At 19.3% G+C, this 22660-nt stretch overlaps 6 protein-coding genes across 6 annotated transcripts; 2 read left to right on the top strand and 4 right to left on the bottom strand.

Moving 5' to 3' along the window:
• Positions 1–510: 510 nt before the first annotated feature.
• On the bottom strand, positions 511–2112 carry PF3D7_1318600 (conserved Plasmodium protein, unknown function; the record flags this gene model as incomplete). The annotated part of the gene is made up of 1 exon (XM_002808975.1): positions 511–2112. The coding sequence occupies one exon, from the start codon at positions 2110–2112 to the stop codon at positions 511–513; it is 1602 nt and encodes a 533-aa protein (XP_002809021.1).
• Positions 2113–2390: 278 nt separating this feature from the next.
• PF3D7_1318500 (conserved Plasmodium protein, unknown function) lies at positions 2391–4021 on the bottom strand (the record flags this gene model as incomplete). The annotated part of the gene is made up of 8 exons (XM_002808974.1): positions 2391–2438; positions 2670–2776; positions 2886–2950; positions 3090–3187; positions 3314–3427; positions 3507–3653; positions 3762–3827; positions 3980–4021. The coding sequence occupies 8 exons, from the start codon at positions 4019–4021 to the stop codon at positions 2391–2393; spliced, it is 687 nt and encodes a 228-aa protein (XP_002809020.1).
• Positions 4022–6021: 2000 nt separating this feature from the next.
• On the top strand, positions 6022–9835 carry PF3D7_1318400 (structural maintenance of chromosomes protein 2, putative; the record flags this gene model as incomplete). Its single annotated transcript, XM_001349884.1, has 2 exons — positions 6022–9282; positions 9440–9835. The coding sequence occupies 2 exons, from the start codon at positions 6022–6024 to the stop codon at positions 9833–9835; spliced, it is 3657 nt and encodes a 1218-aa protein (XP_001349920.1).
• Positions 9836–10728: 893 nt separating this feature from the next.
• On the bottom strand, positions 10729–16251 carry PF3D7_1318300 (conserved Plasmodium protein, unknown function; the record flags this gene model as incomplete). The annotated part of the gene is made up of 1 exon (XM_001349883.1): positions 10729–16251. The coding sequence occupies one exon, from the start codon at positions 16249–16251 to the stop codon at positions 10729–10731; it is 5523 nt and encodes a 1840-aa protein (XP_001349919.1).
• A 2391-nt stretch (positions 16252–18642) lies between these two features.
• PF3D7_1318200 (glycerol-3-phosphate 1-O-acyltransferase) lies at positions 18643–19845 on the bottom strand (the record flags this gene model as incomplete). Its single annotated transcript, XM_001349882.1, has 1 exon — positions 18643–19845. The coding sequence occupies one exon, from the start codon at positions 19843–19845 to the stop codon at positions 18643–18645; it is 1203 nt and encodes a 400-aa protein (XP_001349918.1).
• Positions 19846–21189: 1344 nt separating this feature from the next.
• PF3D7_1318100 (ferredoxin) lies at positions 21190–21774 on the top strand (the record flags this gene model as incomplete). Its single annotated transcript, XM_001349881.1, has 1 exon — positions 21190–21774. One exon carries the CDS (start codon positions 21190–21192, stop codon positions 21772–21774), a length of 585 nt encoding a protein of 194 aa, XP_001349917.1.
• Between the last annotated feature and the right edge of the window lie 886 nt (positions 21775–22660).

The following is a 22660-nucleotide window of genomic DNA, read 5'->3' as shown; positions in this document are numbered from 1 at the left end:
ATTTCAATAATTCATTTTAACTATATAAATCTTATACTTATAAATATAAAGTACTATATTAATATTTTTTATAAAAGACACATTTAAACATATGTAGAAAATATATATTAACAGAAAAAAAAAATAAATAAATAAATATATCAAATATAATATATATATATATATATATATATATATATATGTTCATATCTTTTATTAAATAACTAGCCATAAAACAATTTTCCTAATTTTCATTTAATGGCTAGTAATCAAATTATATTCATATTTTTCAGAAAATTAGCTAGTTAAAAAAAAAAAAAAAAAAAAAAAAAAATCAAAATTACTAAAACATAATATTATTCTTTTAACAAAATTTTAATAGTGAACTAAATAAAAGCTCACACAGATGAATAAATTGGGAAAATGATAAAAAAAAAAGAAAAACAAAAAAACAAATAACTTTATACATTTTTACTTAAAAAAATAATTTTATTTTTCAAAAGGACATTTTTATATTATAACATTTTTGTTTTAGTTCCAGAATGGCACATTTTTGTCAGGAACACATTTCCATTCTTCTTCTAATATTAATTTGGATTTTTTTTTTAACCATCTAGGTTTCCAATCTGGGCTTAACCAAAGCCACTTTCCTGATTTACCTCTTTTCATCATTGGTCTTCCCCCTTTGAATGCTCTTGTGTGTGGTAATTTAATAACTTTGAAATTTTTATCTGTAAACAAAAATTGTAATTCACTTAAGAAATGAATAATATCCTTATTGTATGCTCCATAATATAAAATAAGGTTTTCAATAAGAACTTTGGATTTATTGCTGTCTATGTTATTTAATGGTGCATTTAGTTTGTATGAGTGTAATGCACAAGATAAACAATTTTGGATATCTCCTATATGGAAATATTTTATTGATAATATTCTATATATTCGACTTAAATATTTTATTTTTACATGATCATTCATTTGGTTTATATCAATTAATTGTGTATTTAAAATATTTTTCTTTATTGATGATGATAAAAATAAATTGATATGATCATTAGTTTCTTCAGATGTTGATAGGAAGTCATTTATACATTGAAATTTATTATAATGAATTATTTTGCTATTATCAAAATTAATTATTGGTTCAAGAAAATTAATTAATTTTATATCATCTACTTTTATATCTGTTTGGTTTTCATTTTGTAATATGATATTTTTTAATTCTATCAATTTTTCTATAGATATTGAATGTTCATCAAATAAATGAAGAAATGCTTTTGCCGTTATTTTACTATAATGTTGATTTATATCTAAATATGTACTATGATGAAAAATAATATCATTTAAAAATTGTTTTATTAGTTTGATATTGTTACTTTTTTCCATTAGAAGTAATTCCAATTTTTTAAAAACAATATAAGAAGAACAGTTATAATTTAAATGTAATTTATCTAATATATTATTTTTGAAATGATTTTTTATTTCATTAGTAATTATTTGTTTCTTTTCATCATTAATGAAAGTTAATTCATTATAAGCATTATCAGATTCATCCTTCAAATTATTATAACTTTTGGATGATTCAAAAAATGATTCGTTATTATTATATGATAACTCCTTTTCCCTTACTAAAAAATCATTAATATCATTTACACAATCTAATGTATTAAAATAATTATAATATCTCTTTAATATATTTTTAATATTATTTTCATTTAATTCATTTCCATTTATTTCTTGCATTAACTTATTATTATATCGAAGTTGGATTAAGGGAATATTTTTTATATGAAATTGTTTAACTAATAAATTATTATTGCTTACATTTAATTTATATATGGACACATTTCTGTCTGCTTTATTTTCAAAGTCTTCTTTTACAATATCAATTAATTTATTAAAAATATTTATACATTTATAAGAATAATTTGCATATCCATAAACTAAAAATGCTTTCTCATTTTTTAATAAATTCCTGTAATTATAATCATCTATTTCTTTCATTTCAAACCTCAATGGATTAAAATTCTTTTTGCTATTCTCAAATAAACTAGAGAATTTATATTTTGAGCCTAAAAAAAATGACAATTTATTATCACATTTTTTTAAAGTGTTATTAAGCAAATATTCCATTTTTCTAAATAAATAAAAACAAAACAAAATAGGCCAACATATAATATAATAATATAAAATTACTATATATATATTATTTTAACTGCAATTTAAAACTCCTTTTTTCTTCCATTTTATAAATATATAAAAATTATAAAATGGAAAGAAATTCATGAGAATATATAAACAAATATTGGAAGCGCTAAAGCATTTTGATCAATCGAGAAATAAAAATAAAAATAAAAATCAAATATATCATATATATATATATATATATGTGCTTACTATTTTGTTCAATGTTATTCAATTATAGATATCGTCATTTTTTCTTCTAATTTTTTGGTTAACTAAAAAAAAATAAAATGAAAAATATGATACAACTTTAAAAACACATATGTTTACTACTGTGTGTAATATATATTTAATTATTTATTAAAATGTAATTAAGTATACAATATTATAAAAAAAAAAAAAAAAAAAAAAAAAAAAAAACATATCAATAAGAAATTATTTTTTTTTATTGTTCTTTTATTTTATTTTATTTTTTTTATATATATATATTTTTTTTTTAATATTACAATATCTAAATGAAAGCTTATGTTCATGAATTTATTATTCATTAAGGTTTCATCGAAATGCATATTTTCATTTTCACGTAATATGACTTCTTTTAAATTATTCAATTCTATAATAAATAAAATAAAATATTAATTTATATTTATTCATATATTTATTCACATATATAAAGGATAATATGTTTAAAAAAAAACACATATTTTTATATTCCTTATTACCATCAATAATAAAAGATTGGAATTCATATATGTGTCTATCTTTTTGATTAAATTTTTCCAATAACCTTAGCACAAAAGAAATATAAAATTATGATTACTTTTTTTTTTTTTTCTTTTCTTTTTCTTTTTTTTATGATATATTATCAAAATTAGGAGAGAAATTATAAAGATTTATAAATGATATATATACTATAATTTTTATACCTTCCTATATTCTTTTTATATTTATCTTTGATAACATTAATAATTTTTTTTTTCTTGTTTAGTTCTGATTCTAAACTTAATTTCTCATTATTCACAACCTTAAATGAATGGTGGATGTAGCATATAACATAAAAATAAAGAATAATTATTGAAGTGGGAGAAATTACAAATATAATAAGAATAATATATACACTTATATATAAATAAATAATAATTAATATTACTTGTATATTATTTCTTAAATTAATATTTTCTGCCATTAAAATTTCTGATTCGAATAATTCTTTATTTCTATTTTTAATCATTTTTCTATAGGTTTTAGTTAAACCTTTTAAATCCTAAAATGTATACAACCATATAAATAATATAATATAATATATATATATATATATATATTTTACAATGTGCAATTTTTACTTGTATTTTTTCATTTAATTTAGAAACTTCATCTTTTAAATCCAAATTTTCTCTTTTTATTTTATATAAATAATCTTCTAATTCTTCTTTATCTTTAATAAATTCTGTTATTTTATTTTCAGTATCTATATAAGCACTTTCTAAATTCTTTTTGTATAATTAATAAGAAAAATAATAAATAAATATATATATATATATATATATTATATACATGTTTCATTTTATTTGATCATTTAATTTTATCCAAATATGTACCTCCAATTTCTTGTTAAGTATTTCTGTTTCTTTCTTAAGCAGCCTATTTTCATAGTTAGATTTATTCTTTTTTATGTATTATAAATGTGTATATAATATATAAATGTTTACATGTTATAATATTATCGGTCATATATAAATAAACACACACATATGAATATATATATAATATATATATTATATATTGTTACGTAGAAAACATTAAATTAATTTTTAACCAGAAGATTTTTATATTTTTCTTCTAATATCAAGTATTCCATTTTAATAACACTTATGAAGTGTCATGTATAAGGTATATATTTTCATATCTATAAAAAAAAAAAATATATGTTATATAATATTAAAAGGACAAGTTATAAAATTAACTTAGCATTTTATTGGGTTTAATATATAATGATATTCATATGATATATATATATATATATATATATATATAATTAAGAATTTTATATGCTTAAATTTGTTCATATATAAAACAATATTTTTAATTTTTATTAAAATATATTCATTCATATCAATACATATGAATATTATATATATATATATATATTATATCATTTTGAAAACCTTATTTATATTAAAACATAAAGGAATACTATTCCTTGACTTCTTTTTTTTTTTTTTTTTTTTTTTTTTTATCTATCTAGCTATATATATTTATGTTATGATTTATACAACTAAAAAATATACATATGATATACATAAGTTGACCATGTAAATAATGTATATACTTATAAGGAGAAGATAAAATGCTCTACATTATTTATATTACATATAATTAATTTCTCATCATTTGAAAAGAAAAATATATATATATATTTAATACACATTAATAAAAATATATACATCTATTCAAATACACATTTATATATGTCTTTTAATTTTTTTTTTTTTTTTTTTTTTTTTTTTCATTGAACCTAAAAATGTTGATAATTTTATATGATATTCCATACATATATTATATATATAATCTTTTCTTTTATTATTTTAGTTAGCATGAGGGAAGAATTGTTATATATATATCTATCATTTTAATAATAGATTCTTAATATTTTTATATAAAAAGAAATATTTGGTTATTTGTTATATGGACGTATTAAATATATGTATAAATTATTTATTTTAATAAATCATATTTTTGTTCTTTTTTTTTTTTTTTTTTTTTTTTTTTTTTTTTTGGATATTATTCTATTATTACATCATAATTTCTTTTTTTGTATGGAATGATGACAAAACAAATATATGTAACTATGTTATTATGAAAAAGTATCTTTTATAAATTTATAACTCGTGTAATTATTATTCATCAAATATATATTAGGAAGACATAAAATATGGTAGTTATTCCTAAAAGAATTATTTTTAAACTTTGTCTTTTAAGTAACATTTTTTTTGAAATGTTGGATATGCTATGTATAAATATATATATATATATATATATATATATATGTGGTTTATTCCTAATATATAGTTGAATATATATAATATTTATACATATATGCTTAAATATATAAATAATAAAGATATACATAATTTTAATAGTATTAATAACATTTCTCATTAAATTAAAAAGATATTTTTATTGTTATAACGCTAAGAAATAAATACAAATATTATATATGTGCATATAAAAAAATACATAAATGTAATATATATATATATATATATATATAATGTATATTTATTATTTTATTATATTTGAGGATATAATAAATAATTATTTTACATTTTAATAAAACTTGAGGAAATACTTATATAATGTTACCAACGTAAAAATATATATACATATTTTATATATATATATTGTTAATATTAATCCATGTCAATATTTATTCCTATTCATTGAATGTAAGGGAAATGGTTCAAAAAAAAAAAAAAATAATTATATATAAATATATATATATATATATATATATATATATATATATAATATATGTAGTATAATTAACAAAAAAATGAATCCTCAAAATAATTTGATTAATATATCATTTTAAATGTGTATTAAAAAAAAAAAAAAAAAATACAGCCAAAAATTTTGCCTGATCAATTCAGTAAATAAATATAATATATATATATATATATATAATAATGATAAAAGGGGAAAAAAAAATTATGAATTGAAAAGGAAACTGAAGGGATAAATAAAATATATATGTATATATATATATAATATTATTTTTTTTTTTTTTAATTTATATTTCATGATTTGCCGATTTATGCAGTCATATTATATATTTTATATATATTTAAATATATTAATATGTATATTGAGGAAATAATATTAGATGGTTTCAAGAGTTACCCAACCAAAACCGTGATTGGTCCCTTTCATCCTCAATTTAATGCCATAACAGGTTTAAATGGTAGTGGGAAATCGAATGTTTTAGATGCGATATGTTTTGTTATGGGTATAAATAATTTAAATTTAATAAGAGTGAATCGATTAGATGAATTAATATATAAACAAGGTCAAGCTGGAATTACGAAAGGTAGTGTTACTATAAAGTTTAATAATGAGGAAAAGCCAAGTCCTTTACAAGAACCTTATCGTGATATGAAGAATATAACTATTACTAGACAAATAGTTTTAGGAGGAAGAAATCGATATCTTTTAAACAGTCATAATGCTAAACCTAAAGATATTAGTGATTTTTTTCAGTCATTAAAATTGAATATAAATAATCCTCATTTTTTAATTATGCAAGGTAAGATAACAAAAGTTATAAATATGAAACCAATTGAGCTCTTAGGATTAATTGAAGAATCGAGTGGTACCAAACTTTATGAAGTGAAAAGAACAAATGCTATAAAATTGATGGTAAAAAAGGATCAGAAATTAGGTGAAATAAATAAAGTATTATTTGAAGAAATTGAACCAACATTAGTAAAATTAAAAAAAGAAAAAGAAGAATATAATAAATTTGTTAGTAATAATGAAGAAATAGAAAAATATGAAAAAGTTGAAATAGCATACAAATATTATGTAGCTAAAAAAATGATGACAAAATGTGAAGAAAAAATCGAAGATGCAAAAAGTGAAGAAAAAATTTTAGAGAAAGGTATAAAAGAGATTGATAAAGATATTGAGAAATATAAAATTGAAAAAGAAAAAATTGTTAAAGAAACTAATACTGCTAGTGAACCTATGAAAATTTTGATAAGTCAAAAAGAAGAATTAGAAAAGAAAATTTCTCAATTAAAATCAGAAGCTAAAATGGAAAATAAAGAAAAAGCAAAAGAGAAAAGAAGAAGAGAAGATATAAAAAAAGAAATTAATAATTTACAAAATAAATTAGATGATTATCAAAAAAATAATGAAAAAAATAATAAAAATTTAAAATCATATGAAGATTTAAAAAAGAAAATCGAAATTTTAAAAGAAGAATTAAATGAAAAACAATTAACAATGAATTGCCTTTTAAGTGCTGGTACTAATAATAATGAATATACAGGTTCTTTTAGAGAGCAACTAAAAAATTATAAAACGAATTTAAGTAAAGCTGAAACACAAATAAATAATTTTTTACAAAATAATAAACATTTAGAAAAAGAAATTATGACATTAAAAGAACAACGTAAAAAATATGAAAAGGAATATAATGAAATTAGTAAAGAAAAAGATATTGAAGAAAAGAAAAAAAAGTTATGTGAACAAGAATTAGATAAATTAAATAAAGAATATAATAATTTTATGGAATTGGATACTTTAAAAACAGATAAAAATATTTTATATAACGATATGGAAAAATTACAACAAGAATTACAAGTTTTGAAAAATATAATTAATAGTGTAAAAATTGATTATAAAATACCAAGTAATATGAAAAGTACAGATGTATTAGGACAAATATATAAATTAATAAAAATAAAAAAAGAATATATTAATACAGCTTTAGCTGTACATTTAATATTAGGTGGAAAATTAACATATTTACTTGTACAAAATAAAGAACATAGTAAAAGGCTATTTGAATATAATAATTTTTCGAGTGGAAGTAAAAGAGTGACATTGTTACCTCTAGAAGATTGTGTAATATCAAGAGAAGTACATGAAAAGCATATAGAAGAATGTCGACGAAATGTTGGTTTAAATATAAAAGATAAAAATGATGTTATATATTTTTTAGATATTATGGAATATGATAAAAATTTAGAACGAATCATACAATATTTATTTAATGGCACATTAATTTGTTCTAATGTTGATTTATGTAAAAAAATTACTTACAATCCAAATAAAAAATTATCTTATACTACTATAACTTTAGAAGGTGATAAATTTGATACGTCTGGGAGTATGTCTGGAGGATCTAACAAAAATATTAACTTATTCTTATTAAATTATGAAAAGTATAAACATAAAAAAGAACAATATCATGATAACGAAAACAAATTAAAGGAAGTAAGTGAAAAATTAAAATCATTAGAAAAAGCAGAGGAAAAGAAAAAAATTATTTCAAAAGAATTACAAATATATGAAAACAACTTAAATAATATTGAAAATCGAATGGAAACAAGTAAATATGGTAGTGTTAATAAAAAAATAGAAGAGCACAAAAATGAAATTGATAAGGGACGAAATGAATTAAGTGAATTATATAAAGAACAAAAAAAATTAACTGAAGTAATACGTAAATTAGAAAAAGATATATCTGAATATGAAGCTAATAAGGATAAAAAAGAAGAAGATTTAAAAGAAACTATTAAAAAATTAAAAAACAAAATAAAACAATTAGAAACAGAAGAACATAAAAAAAAAGAAGAAATAGATGATGTATTATTACAAATTGAAAATTATAAAAAACAAAAAGAAAAAGAAACAAATGATTTATCTTCAACTGATGAAATTATAAATGAAATTGAAAAAAAAATTGAAGATATTGAAAAAAATATTAATATTACAAAAGAAAATTTAAAAGAATTAGAAAACAAAATCACAGAACTTCAATCAAGTTTTAGTTCATATGAAAATGAAATGAAACATGTTGTTAAGAAAATAGAAGATTTAGAAAAAAAAAAAAGTGAAAATATATTAGATTTAAAAAAACTAGAAAATACATTATTAGATTTACAAAAGGACCTTAAAACATCTAGTGATACAGTTAAATATTTATATAAAACACATGTATGGATAGAATCTTATGAACCTTTGTTTAATAAAAAATATACACCATACGATTTTGAAAATTTTAGACATGACGTTATACAGAAAAAAATACAGGCTTTACAAAATGAGCAAAATAAATTGTCAATCAATATTAATAGAAAAGCAGTACAAATGTATGAACAGGTGCAAGTAGACTACAAAGATTTAGTAACCAAAAAATCACAAGTTGAAGAAGATAAGAAAAAAATACAGGAAGTTATAGCAGATTTGGATGTAAAGAAAAGTGAAAGTTTGTTGGCAATGTATCAGCAAATTAATGAATATTTCCAAGCTATATTTTCTACCCTTTTGAATAATGCCCAAGCAAAGTTAAGTATAGTAGATGGGGATTTAGCTAACGGAATAGAGATGAAGGTATAAAATGGCATGCGCACTGGACAAAAAGAAACAAGACAATTATATATATATATATAAAAATATATAAATGTTTGTATATATATATATATATATATATATATATATATATATACTTATTTATTTATTTATTTATATATATTATCATTTTTTTTAGATTGCCTTTAATAACAATTGGAAAGAGTCCCTAACCGAATTAAGTGGAGGTCAAAGAAGTCTTTTAGCCCTGTCATTAATTCTAGCCTTATTAAAAGTGAGAACAGTGCCGATGTATATCTTAGATGAAATTGATGCGGCTTTAGATTTAAATCATACTCAAAATATTGGAGATATGATAAGGACACAATTTCCACATTCACAATTTATTATTGTATCTTTAAAAGAAGGAATGTTCTCTCATGCAGATGTTTTATTTAAAATGAGATTTATAGATGGTATATCAACGGTTAATAGGCATGCTTTGGACATAAGACAAAATACAAACAAAAAGGAGGTTCAAGAAGTAAAGAGAAGAAGGGTTACAATTCACGACAAAGAACCAGATCATGATTAATCTGAACATATATATATATATCTTATCAATCTATTTTTTAAATATAATTTTTAATTTTTTTTTTTGCATCCATAATGTTGTTTTTGCATATTAAGCACAGCAGTTATGCATAATATATATATGTATATATTTATTTATTTATGTGTTCTCTTTATTTTTTTAACATTTTGATAAAAAAAAAAAAAAAAAACTCTATTTTGAATTAATAGTTTATATTTAAAAAAAGAAAAAAAAAAGAACAACATTAATATATCGACACTTGAAGGAAAATAAAAATGGTAAAGGATATTAAAAAATTACACAACGAATAAGATACTTTATATATTTAAGGATAATCAAACATTGATTAAAAAAAAAAATTAAATGACGGAGTTAATAAAAATTTTTACAAAGTAACAAAACGGATATATTAAATTATACACAATTATAACAAAAACAAAAAAAAAAAAAAAAAAAGAAATGAAAAAAAAGAATTAATTTCTAACAAAAGCATTAAAATATTTATCAAGAAAAATTATAAAAAAAAAAAAGAAAAGAAAAATCATATTAAAAATAAAAACATAAACAAATAAATATAACGCAAGATTAATAACAAATTATTTATATTTATTACTATTTAGACATTTTTTTTTTTTTGCATGGTGAATCATATTCTGTCAAAATCATGACTGAATGAAAAAAAAAAAAAAAAAAAAAAAGACAAAAAAAGAAAAAATAATTTTTACATATTTATAAATATAAACACACAACATTATATGCATAAAAAGGTACACATATATAAATAAATATATACATATATATATTTACATGTATATTTTTATATTAGCCTTATTTTAACTTTTCGAGTATAGAAAAATTTACGTATGTCTTGTTGTCTTTCACAATTTCTACTATCAACATAATATATCAGCTACACTCTGTACAATATCTTCGATTAAAATATTTTTCATCATATCTGATATTGATTGTAATTGGAAATATGTAGATATTTTATGTTGTTCATTATATTCATCCATATATATTGTATCATCATATTTATTTGTGTATATGATTTTGTATGTATTTAGATTTACAGCTAAATATTGTTTTTTGTTTGCATTTAGAATATGTACATAGGATTTTTTTATTTGTTTATTATATTTTCGACATCTTTCCATAACAAAATGTGTATCTACAGAATCTTGAACCATATCACTTTTAATATGTACTCCAACTAAACTATCATCAGATGATGATAAATAACAACCTATGACATTTTTATTTTTATTTATTTTTTTTAAGTTATTAATATTTTCTTTTGGTAAGGAACCTTTATATTGAAATGAAACTAAATTAGCTACATTTCCTAGATATTTTCTATTATCACACTTAGAATTTTTGTATGAAGAAATATGACAATCTCTGTTCTTATATATATTACTACAACTTTTATTATTATTACTGTTGTTTTTATTATTATTATTGTTGTTATTATTATTTATTATATTTATATTATTATTTAACATTTCTGACTGTTCTTCCTCTTTTGTAATATTTTGTTTCTTTTCTTCTTTCTTATTAACAACGTAAAAACCATCCAATTTTATATCGTTTGAATTTTCAGAATTATGAAAACTAACATTTGATAAATTACTCTCAATTATACTGTCATCTATATTTGTGGAACTACCCAATATATAATCTTGCTTTTCTAAATAGTTAAACTTTATTTCGTTATTCATATAATTATTTAATTCTTTATTATTAATGTTTGTATCTACTCCTTCATCATTTTGCAATATATTTGTATCCACACTTTTTGTGTTCTTTATTTTTTTTGAATCATCATTTTTATATTTGTTTTTTCTATATTTATTCTTCTTATTTCCTTTTAATAAAATTTCATCTGTACTTACTTTTTCTTCGTGATTCTGTTTAGGTCTCTTATGCAATATTGTATTTTCTATATCCTGCTCATTTTTAATAATGCTTTTATTTTTATTCTTACACTTTTGTTCCTCTAAATTTGGATAATTTTCATCATCTGTCGTCACTGAAATATCACCACTTTCTTCTTCATCCGAATTACTAAAATTTTGAATAACAAGTTTTGATGAATTTATTATATCGTTTTGTAAAGACTCTGCAGAATTACTACATGAAGAATTATCTGTGTCTTCTTTTTCTTGAGACCAATTATTATATATATTATTAAAATATCCAAATATATAACTCCAAAATGAGTTTGTATAATTAATTTGATTATACCTATCAACATATTTATTAATATTATCTTTACTGTTTTCCCTTTTCATTTTCTGATTATAGGTCTGTTTCGTATATGTGTGATAATTATACTTATAATTTTTATCCAATATATATAAATTAAAAAATCCTACGTCCTTACTAACTATAACGTTTTCATAATCTTCAATAAAATTTTGAGATACATTCAAATAAATGTCCTCATGGGCTACCTTAATTGAATATGTTTTTACCTCATCTTTTAATATGTTATTTACTATTTGTATCTTTCTTATTTTGTTTACTAAATTCTCATTTTCTATAAAATTATTTATTATATCTTTCATAATATCAGAAAAATGTAAAAACCAAAATTTTTTTTCGTCATTTTCAATATAATCCTTTTGTACATATATATCTTCAAAACAATTACACATATAATCTATACACAAAGAATGTGTTAACAGGGCATCTTCTTCATTTTTCGATGTCTTCATATCATCATAATAGTTTAAAAATTGATCAATACATTCATCTTGGAAAAATAAAGAAATGAAGCTTTTGAGGAACTTTTCAAATAAGGCTTTTTCATTGGACATATATTTGTGAGAATTATCACCTTCATCCCTTTTATCACAAATGTTATTATTACAAATGTTATTATTTCCAACAACATCATTACTAGTGGTATCATTATTTATGACCACGTTGTTTATTGTCTCGTATTTTTTTAATAACTTACGATAAAACGGTAAGAAGAACCCTACATCTTGTACCTTTTCATCATTACTTATAATATCATTATAATCGTCACTATTCATTTTTTCGACATATTGATGATTTCCCATTTTATTATATTTATGCCTCTCTAATAATAATGAAAAATCTTTAGAATTATTATATTTCTTTTCACACATATCAAATGATGAAGTTAGAGATATAGACCTACCAATGTTAGAAAAAGTATTGGTATTATTTGTACTACTATTATTTGAAGATTTATATTTTACATTCTTATTATTCTTCTTATTCAAAATATAAGTCTCATAATTTCTCATATCATTACTTTTAAAATATTGTGTATCAATTAATACAGCATTTTCTCTTTTCTCATTTTTTAATTCTCTCATCTTATTCTGATTAACCTGGAAATTCTTTATATTCGAATGAGCACGCTTAAAAGCTTCTCTTTCATTCCATACATATTCTAACTTCTTTTCAGAAATATATAACAACAAAATATATTTTTCTTCTTTTTCTAAATTACTTACATTTAAACCTATTTTTTCAAAATCGACTTGATACATATCAAAACGTTCATAATTTATATTATCAATGTCTATATTATTATTTATAGCTAGCTTCTTTTTAATAATATCTAATTTATCTGCTATATTCATATCATCTGTTTGTTCCTCATTTTTTTCAGGTAACGTATTATTAGCGTAATATAAATTATTATTATTATTATTATTATTATCATTATTATTATTATCATTATTATCATTATTATTATTATTATTATTATATATGTATTCATTATTTGACAACGTTATTTCCATATTTTCATTATTTACTATATTATCCATGGTATTTCTCTTATTTATAAGATGAGCTATATTTTTCCTTTTATATAAATTATCACTTTGGCTTCTTCTCATTTGGGCATATATAATTTTATCATTTTTCCTTTTTATATTAAAATCTGGAAAATCAATTGGCCCTATTCGTACACCATCAATACAGTTTTCACTATTCAATATTATTTTTTCATCCTCTTCATTATTTCCTTCAAAACTTTTTATTACCGTATTACTTTCCTTATTTAATATATTCGATACATCTTTATTATTCCAAAAATAATCCAGCTCGTTATTTTGTATATCATCTATTTCAGAATCTTCGTCATATATTTTTATATCTACAAAATCTTCCGCGTAATTTGATCTAACATTATCAAACTTTTCTTTAATATTTTCTAATGAATCTTCGCTTAATTGTATATGAGGGTTGCTCATAATATTCGGTATTTCGGAAGTGAGTTCATCGCTTGGAATATGATCATCCAAATATTTATCTTCTCCAAATTGATTATCCAAATATTTATCTTCTCCAAATTGATCACCTAAATATTTATCTTCTCCAAATTGATCATCCAAATACTTGTCATTTTTTATATTGTTTTCCACAATTCCACCATCTGCTATTTCATAATCCTTTTTATTATGTGAATCACTATCTGCATGTTTGTTAACAATATAGGTTGCCACATTTGTAGATGATGAAGAGTAATTTTCTTCTTCACATATTCCCTTTTGTAGTATATCACTTTGTTTTTTTAATATATTTCCAGTTTTATTACTTAACATATTATTATATTTTACATTTTTATTTTCTTCTATAGTTTGTTCAATACTATCTATTTTATTTTGTACATTATCATTATTATCATTTTGTTCGATAAAAATTGTCTGTATCATAATTTCCTCATCCTTAGCTTGATTTAAATTAGAAGTATATACTTCTTTTTTTTCATGACCTTTCGATTTTAATGTGCTCAAAAAACTGTCCTTTTTTTCTTTATAATACTTTGATGATTTTTCAATGTTTGCGATTATATCTTTGTTATTTCTTCTTAAATCATGACTATTTATTTCCTCATTAATAATATTAAGCGGTTGTTTTAAACCACCTTTCTTCTCAGCATTACCTATAGCAGTATCAAGGTCATTTTTATCAAAAGATGATTTATTGTAATTATCTTCATCCTGGGAAATATAATTACCCATATTAGTTCCTATAGCATTGGGGGTTTCAGATATATTAAATGATACTTCTTCTTTTTCGTTTTTTTCTTCATTTATTGTATTATTATAATAATTATTATTATGATTATTATTATGATTATTATTATGATTATTATTATCATCATCATCATTATTATTATCATCATCATCATTATTATTATCATCATCATCATTATTATTATCATCATCATCATTATTATTATCATCATCATCATTATTATTATCATCATCATCATTATTATTATCATCATCATCATTATTATTATCATCATCATCATTATTATTATCATCATCATCATTATTATTATCATCATCATCATTATTATTATCATCATCATCATTATTATTATCATCATCATCATTATTATTATCATCATCATCATTATTATTATCATCATCATCATTATTATTATCATCATCATCATTATTATTATCATCATCATCATTATTATTATCATCATCATCATTATTATTATCATCATCATCATTATTATTATCATCATCATCATTATTATTATCATCATCATCATTATTATTATCATCATCATCATTATTATTATCATCATCATCATTATTATTATCATCATCATCATTATTATTATCATCATCATCATTATTATTATCATCATCATCATTATTATTATCATCATCATCATTATTATTATCATCATCATCATTATTATTATCATTTACATTATCCGTTATATTCAATTTTATATTATTCATATTTATCCCATCAAAACTAAGACTATTCCCTTTTGTAGTAGCAAATGCATCCTTATGAACTTCTAGATCTTGAGAATTTTTCTTTCCAATTTTATCATTGGAATATGACAAAGGATTTTTCTTTACATTTTGTAAAGATAATGTTTTTATATATGGTGATGATGTATTATTTTTTCCTTTAATATCACAAATGTTGTATTTATCTTTTTGAACATCTTTCAACCTTTTTGTAGATAACACATTTTTACACATGGATGATTTATTTTCAACTTCTTCTTTTACATTTGTTATGTTATTTTTTTGTGCTTTTACATTTGTTATGTTATTTTTTTGTACTTTTACATTTGTTATATTATTTTTTTGTAGATCTACATTCGATATGTTATTTTTTCCCACTTCTACAACTGTTACTTTCTTTTTTTCTTCATCAACATTTGTATTTTCCTTTTTTTTCTTATCACAATAGGATATTTTATCTTCGCATAAATTTAACTTTTTGTTATACACGTTATCTATATATGATGACTTTTTTGATTTTTTATAACTAGCTGCTTCACTTAATTTTTCATCACTTTTTTTGTTGTATAAATTCTCATTTCCTTTCTTAGAAAATTTATTCTCATTTTTATTATTCATTTCTTTGACATTATTTTCATTCATTTTATTTTTATTTTTTTTTAATATTATAAATGTTATATATATATATATATATATATATATGTGAATTACATAAAAAAAAATATATATGAATTACCCATAAAGAAAAGTATATATTTATATATATGTAACACAACAACAAAAAAAAAAAATAATAATTATATATATATATATATATATAACATGAAAATTATATAAAACAATTTATATAAAATATAAATTATTTTCTTCCATGTTTACTCATACATTTTAAATATGATAAATAATTCAAACAATATTAATAAATAAATAAATATATATATATATATATATATATATATATAACTATATGGAAAAAAAAAAAAATCATATATTAAAATATTTATATTATTAAATATATCATTTAACATATATATAATATATGGCAAAATTTTTATAAGTCACACATTATCTAAGCTTATATATATATATATATATATATATATATATATATATACTATAACTATTTTAATATATATATGTTTTCCTTTTTAATATATATAATATTAACTATTAATGTAATATGGATATATTCTATATTATCATAATATAATATATATATAATATATATAGTTAAGTTATATAATGGTCATTTCTTTTGTTTTTTCCCTTTTCCTTTCTTTCCTTTCCTTTCCTTTTTTATTTTATTTATTTTTTATTATCCTGCAATTTTATAATATATATATTTTATATTTAATGAAAACACAAGATTATTATATATATATATATATAATAATAATAATATAAAATCCATAATAAATGAATACAAAAGTTGCTAAAAGATAAATAAAAATGTAAATATAATTTTAAATAATAAATATATCTATAAACTGATGAAAATAATATATATTTTATATAACTTCTCATTTTATCAAGTAACCATTTTTGTAATATTATATAATAATGGAAGTGTATATTTGTATTTTCTTAATATATATTGTGTAAAATATATATTATATTAGGTACCAAAATTTTATATTAATTATAAAAGGTAGTATATATGTTGATACTTTTTATATTAATTTATGTATTAAATGCTTTCATATTTTTAATATGTATATATTATATATATATATATATATAATATTGTTTATCAAAGGAATGTTTTTCTCTACAATATAATTATAAAATGAAAAAAGACAGAAAGAAATTTTTTTTTTTTTTTCTTTTATTCAATATAAATGAAATGAACATAAAATGTAAACATTTCGTGATTTAACTTTTTATAAAAAGTTTTGTTGAGTGTTCATGAATGATAATATATAATATCATTAATGTAATCATATAAACTTTTTTTCTCTTAACTTTTTTAATATATCAAAACTAAAAATATATTTAATTATAAATTATATATAAATAAATATATAAACCATTAAAAAAAATATATTAATAAAATTCAAAACATCTGTTTTTTTAAAGATGTCCGTGTCTTCTTTTTTTCATTGTAAAAATTAAAAGATAATTTTTCTTTATCATAAAATTAGATATATAAATATATATATATATATATATATATATACATATATATGTTAATCATATATCATATATTTAATTATTACAAGCGAAAATTTAAAAAAATATTTTTAAGGCATAATATTGAGTTTTTTTTTTTTTTTTTTTTTTTTTTTTTTGATATAGCTCTATAAAATCCTTCAAGAAATTATACATCAAAAAAATGAAAAAAATAAAAATAAATAAACAAATAATATATACATAATTTTTTCTGTGATATCTCCATTTTTCTTCTTTTTAAATAAAATTAAGAATATATTAATATTTTTCTCAAAAAAATAAAATGAAAATAAAAAGATCATTGGATTATTGTAAATTTACACATTTTTTCATAAGGGCAAAAAGGATATATGAAAATATTATGAACAGCTAGCCAAATAAAAAAAGTAAAAAAAAAAAAAAAAAAATTAACATATTTTTGTATGAAAATGTTGTTCATGTTTTTGTTATTTTTAATATATATATATATATATATATGTGCTTCAAATTTTAATGTATATATTTCTTATTTTATTATAATTTCCATGTATAATTGTTTGTGAAAAGCGAAATATTGAGTTATTATATAATAACAAATAATATACATAAATTTATACACCTAGTTTACTCAAAAGAAATAAAAACATGCATAAAAGAAAAAATATATATATATTTTTTTTTTATGTCGTTCCAAAGAACATTTAAAATAACGAAAAAATTAAAAATAAATAAATATATATATTCCATTTTAAGAACAATATATTATATATATTGTTAAATTATTCCTCAAGCAAATGTATGAGAATAATTATAAATTAATTATCTCATTTGAATATATTAAATACATACTATACATTAATATATAATATTTTAAATATATTGTTGTCAACTGATTTGTTTATACAATTGATTTACATAATTATAAAGATATGTTGTTATTTGTCCCTCATCCATATTTGGATATAAATCAAAAATATCTTGCCCTAAATTTAAGTATACAGGTGAGTAATTACAAGTTCTCTCTTTTTCAATTTCATCTACATCAATTGTATTGGGTGGTGGACATATATTATAAGTATTCAGAGCTAATCCTATAAAATGTGTTTTCACCTTGGATCTTTTTGCAAAAACATTAAATGTTTGTATAATTTTGGGGTCAAAAGGGGAAATGTGTATTTTTCCATCAGCTCCTTTTCTATCTCTCCCTCCACTTGGAGCAAGCCAAATAATTTGCTTCCCTTTATTTAATAAATTTCGTAAAACATTTAATGATTTATGATTAAATAAAGTTTTTTCTTCTTTTAAATGTGGAGGATTCTCAATATATTTTTTCGAATATATACATAAAAGATTAGCTGTTACACTAAATGGTCTTGACAAAGGATCCACTCTAATTTTATGTCCACCTATAAAAATAATATTTCTTGAAATTTGTTCAGAGTCTTGAATGTGAAAAAAATATTTTATTATATTTGCATCTGCTTCAATATGGTGATTACTAAATATTATTATATTATGTCCTTTATCTCTCCATTCTTCTATTTTTTTTATATTTGAAATACCAAGAAATTTCGAATTTTTTTTGTCTATCAACTCAGACCAAAATTTTAAAGACCATTCATATAACGTTTGATCATATCTATGAATATTAGGAAACTCATAATTTTGGTATTTTTTAAATGTATCAATATAAATTAGAAAATTATTTAAGAAATCTTGTGAAGAACAAGATTTATGCTTTTTTATTTCATATAGATATTTCCTTAAAAAACCTTTAAAAGTATTAATATGATCTGTAATATCATAACTCTCTTTTATCAATAAATCTAATTTGTTCATTATTCTATCGTAGGCATCTTCATATATATTATTATTTAAAAATGTTATAATTTTACTTTTTTTACATGTAATAGGAACTTTTCTATTTATACTTTTATCTATATATTTAGGAAATAGCTTTGTTACAATAGGAGATACACCAAACGTATTTAGGAAACATGATTTATTTTTTACATTCTTTACAACATGGAATTTAAGTACAACAAGAAATAATGTTGTTAAAAAGGAAAGAACAGAAAATTTAATCATACTGTGACAATTATATATATATATATATGTGACCCCATAAAAAATAAAATGAATATATATATATATATATATATATATATATATTTTTTTTTATCAATATTTATCAAATGTTTTAACCTTTTAAGAGGTTATATAATCACATATGTATATAAAATATATGTGTGTGTTATTTTGCCAGAATTACATTCATTTTGTTTTTTTTATTTCATATCATTTTTTATAAATTTCTATATATATTTAATTCTCATAATTATTTGCACTTCCTTCTTGTATTTTTTAAAACTCATATATCAACGTTGTTATTTGTGTAACATTTTTATGAGTGGACTTATTTTGCTCTTTATATTTATGTAAATAAAGAGGAGAACATATAAAACCAAATATTATACATATAATATATATATATATATATACGTAGGAATTTTTTTTCATTCATTATTTTCCTTAACCAGTTTTCGAAAATGTTGATAAAATTTATAAGAATATAAAACTATATAATTTTAAGGAGTTCAGTTTTTTTTAAATTACATATATATGTATACAATATATATTAAAGAAAGAACAGAATAATTTTTTAAATAATACGGAAAGGGACAAAATATATACCAAAAAAAAGAAAAAAAAAAAATATATATATATATATAAACATATATTTTTTTAAAATTTGTATATTTTACAAAGTTATAATACATATACATGTAACATTCATATGTTGAAGTTCCAGTAAATAATTGTTCTACTGATTATATATAATTGTGTAAAAAAAAAAAAAAAAAAAAAAAAAAAAAAAAAAAAATCAAAGAACCTATATATTACATGATATATATATATATAATATTTTTTATTTTTGTTTTGATATTATTTAGCAATTCACATATATTAATAATAAGATGCAAACATATAATATTTTATGTTTACAAAAAAATAAGTTCTTATTTCATTTTGTGTATGCTTTATAAGGTGGAAAATAATAAAGTTGAACTAATGTATTACCATAAGGATTTCATAATTTTTTTTCATTAAATAAAAATAAGATTTTGTCTGAACCATTAATATTATATAATGATAAAAATAATAATCTGGTATATTATAGTTTATATTTAATAAGAAAAGGGCGCATTTTGTTTATTTATTTATTACCAAAAAGGCTATTGCATCAATAAACAGTTTGTATAATATATATATTGAATGTATATTATTTAAATAAGGTAAATATAATATCTTTAAATATACTTCGCCATTTTATATGTAATATTTTTTTTTTTTTTTTTTTTTTTTTTTTTTTTTAGTGTCAATTGAAAATTAAAAAAAAAAAAAGAAAAGAAATAAACTTTTGTTAGAATCATGAATATTGTAATACTATTGTTAATACTAACATTTAGCATAAAACATAGCAATACATATAAATTAAAAAATACGTATATACCCATAAATTATATGTATCATAATAATAAAAATATATTAAGAAGCCAAAAGAGTAAATTATTTTTGAATTTCCTAAGTAATAATCAGCTAGCTAATTCTAATAAACAAACATGTTTTTTTAAGAGCAATATAAAAAGTAGTATATCAAATATCGATAATTATGATTATATAAGAAAACGTTATATCAATACATCTAATAAAAATAAATTATTTTATAATATAACATTAAGAACAAATGATGGAGAAAAAAAAATCGAATGTAATGAAGATGAATATATATTAGATGCTAGTGAAAGACAGAATGTTGAATTACCATATAGTTGTAGGGGAGGTAGTTGTTCTACATGCGCAGCAAAATTAGTCGAAGGAGAAGTAGATAATGATGATCAAAGTTATTTAGATGAAGAGCAAATAAAGAAAAAATATATTCTTTTGTGTACATGTTATCCTAAATCGGATTGTGTGATTGAAACGCACAAGGAAGACGAACTACACGACATGTAATTTGTCCTCAATCAAAAATATGTGTAATTATATATATATATATATGTAAATATATGTATATTTATTTATTATTTCATTTTATTTTATTTTTTTTGGTATGGATATGATTGAAATGGGGAATGATAAAATTTCCTAATATTTTTCTCAATTAAAAATTTTTTTTTTTATTTTTTATTTTATATAAATATTTAAACAGATAAAAAAAAAAAAAAAAAAAAAAAAAAAAACATATAATTCTTTAAATATTAATATATGTCTCTAGACATTTTATACATAAAAAAAAGAAAAGTTAAAAAAAAAACAAATATAATGTATTTTAATTATACACATATATATATGTGTATGTATTAACTTCGCTACCGTTTTTATATATAATTATTATATAATTTTAAAAACTACTTAGACCAACACATTTATCTCATTATTTTTATACTATACCTTTAAAAAGGTACTCCAGAATATTTTTGAATATAATGCACTACAAGCGCACATTAATTATAAAAAAGTAAAAAATAATTTTTATTAAATATTATGTAGACTAATAAAATACACCTAACGAAAAGAAACAAGAAAAATAATATATATATATATATATATATATATACATTTGAGTTAATACCTTTTAAATTTTTTAACTTAAAAAATATTATATGGGAATATTATAAATATATACATATATATATATATATATATACATATATATATATATATTATTTTTGTTTGTTTTATTTTTTGGCTGTTGAATGATTCATTTGTTCAGGAAAAAATTTATTACGTTACTGAAATATAAAAGGAAATATAATAATAAAATAAGATAAAAGCAAATATATACACATATATATATATATATATATTTATGTATATATAACCAACTTGTCTTTGTTTA

The sequence above is a fragment of the Plasmodium falciparum genome, assembly GCF_000002765.6.
Source record: "Plasmodium falciparum 3D7 genome assembly, chromosome: 13".
In the NCBI taxonomy this organism is placed as follows: domain Eukaryota; phylum Apicomplexa; class Aconoidasida; order Haemosporida; family Plasmodiidae; genus Plasmodium; species Plasmodium falciparum.
Note: the sequence above shows the minus strand (reverse complement) of the source record. Positions and strands in the feature narration are given on the sequence as shown.